We start from the raw sequence: 2,023 nt of genomic DNA on the forward strand, positions 1-2,023 counted from the left end.
CCACGTGAATCGCCATCTTTGTGTTGTGTTATTTTCAGTATCACTATTATCAATTATGGTTGTAGTTGCAGGTGTGCATATTTTTCTGTATTTTGAAGAAGTTAAACAGACGAGGGAAGAACAAACGAAATTAGTATTAAATTTTTTAAGGACTAATTTAATTAAAAAAATCATTCAAAATAAAAAAGACGATGGACCAATCTTTCAAATATATTTGACTATTAACCTTATTAACATATATATCAAACAAGGGACAAAGCCTCGCAGGATCCAAAGAGAACATTGGCTCCCTCTAAATAAGCTTTAATTATTTTTTTATAAATTATATATAAATTTTATCTTAATTCTCTTAAAAGTTTTATTTTAATTCTTTGTATTATAAAATTATTTGTTGTCTTTTTCTTAAAATTTAATCTAACTAAATTAAATCATTTACAAATTTTCGGCTATCATTTTCACCCCATAAGAATCCACCCATATATTAAAAATAACTTTAAGTTATAGCTACGAGGAAGATCTGATAAAGGTGGGATACCCATCAGCAATTCAGCATCATGGCTCTTACAAAGCATATCAGCCACCTTAAATCAATTTTCATCTTTCAATTTCACCTTAAAACACACCCACTTCTAATTATATATAATGAGCCCGTAGATTATTGCTCTGCTCATTCTTTTAACATTCACAAATTACTACAAGTTAGAGCTACAAGGAAGATCTGATAAATGTAGGATATCCATCATCACAACTCTTACAAAGCATATCAGCCAACTCTTTCTCAAACCTCTCCATAGCTTTGACCGGCAAGAAAATTGGAAACATTACACTTTCTTCTCCTTTGCCATTCACACAATCCATCATAAACGTTACTCCAAAAAAATCCCCAGCCCCACCTTCAAATACTCCACCGTACAATGCATTACCCCATCCAAAATCCACTTCTCTTAACCCAGCACGTGTCAAGTTTGACACAATGCAAGATCCTACGGTTGTAAATAACGGTCTTCCTTTTGTCACCAACAGATCTGCCACAGAATGCATGTACTCTTCCGTCACTTCATCTTTTGCTTTCTTTATCAACTCTACCGCATATCCAAACGGATTTTCACAAAGCTTCCTTACAGTTGTAACTGCTGCAGGATAAGCAAAAACGTTTCCGTAATAACCAAGGGGTATTTTAGGGTTAAACCTAGCGCGTGCATTCACGATGCACATCATGCGAACATCATCTTCTGGCGCAAGTTGCAATGCTTTTGTACGGCAACACCATAGACATGCAGTTACAAGCTCAAATCTAGTGCATTCGCCGAGGTGACGTGGAACCAAACGACGAAGGGAAGCTATTTCGGTTGGTCCAAAGAAGAAGGAGCGTTGAACCATGTCTTTCTTGCTCAGAATAATGGTGGAGGTGTCTACTATGGGTTCTTCGTATTCGCGATGGGTGCATGTAATGCGAGGTGGGTGCCTTGCACTCAAGAGCTCCCTGGACCACACAGGTAGAATGGAAGGTTGATGTGCACCACGAGCCATTTCAGCCATGGCAGTCATAAATTGTGCAAAACCAGTGCCATCACTCATGGTGTGGTTTAGGCGGAAGGCAAGGGTGAAACCACCACATTTAAAGCGTGTCACCTGTTATTTAAGTAATACTAAATAATCAATTTTTTTACAGTAAATTTTAATTAATTTTTTAAAATTAGGGACATATATTTTCACCTATTCAAGGTTAAAAGGGAAAGAAAAAGTCTAGGCCAGTATTTTGTTAAAATTTTACCAGCATTTAATTATAAAAAAAATAATTAATTCTATATCATTAGATGTTAAATGTCGTTTTATACTATTAAAAATATTGATGATGGCTAATTAATGTCAATTTATCTATGAAATAACGAAATTAAAATTGTACCTATAAAAGATTAATTTCGTACCACAAATTTATTCAAACTCTAAAAAATTATTCATTTTTCATGAATATATCTTTAATTTAGAAATTTTTTAAAATTTTTAAATAACTTAATTTTTT

At 33.9% G+C, this 2,023-nt stretch overlaps 1 protein-coding gene across 1 annotated transcript in view; it reads right to left on the reverse strand.

Moving 5' to 3' along the window:
- LOC107647997 (benzyl alcohol O-benzoyltransferase-like) overlaps positions 482–2,023 on the reverse strand; it is a 2,358-nt gene continuing 816 nt past the window's right edge. The window contains exon 2 of the mRNA XM_016352032.2: positions 482–1,632. Within this exon, the coding sequence (XP_016207518.1) occupies positions 706–1,632 (927 nt within the window). The 3' untranslated portion in view covers positions 482–705. The remainder of the gene's footprint in view (positions 1,633–2,023) is intronic.

The sequence above is a fragment of the Arachis ipaensis genome, chromosome B06, assembly GCF_000816755.2.
Source record: "Arachis ipaensis cultivar K30076 chromosome B06, Araip1.1, whole genome shotgun sequence".
Taxonomy (NCBI): domain Eukaryota; kingdom Viridiplantae; phylum Streptophyta; class Magnoliopsida; order Fabales; family Fabaceae; genus Arachis; species Arachis ipaensis.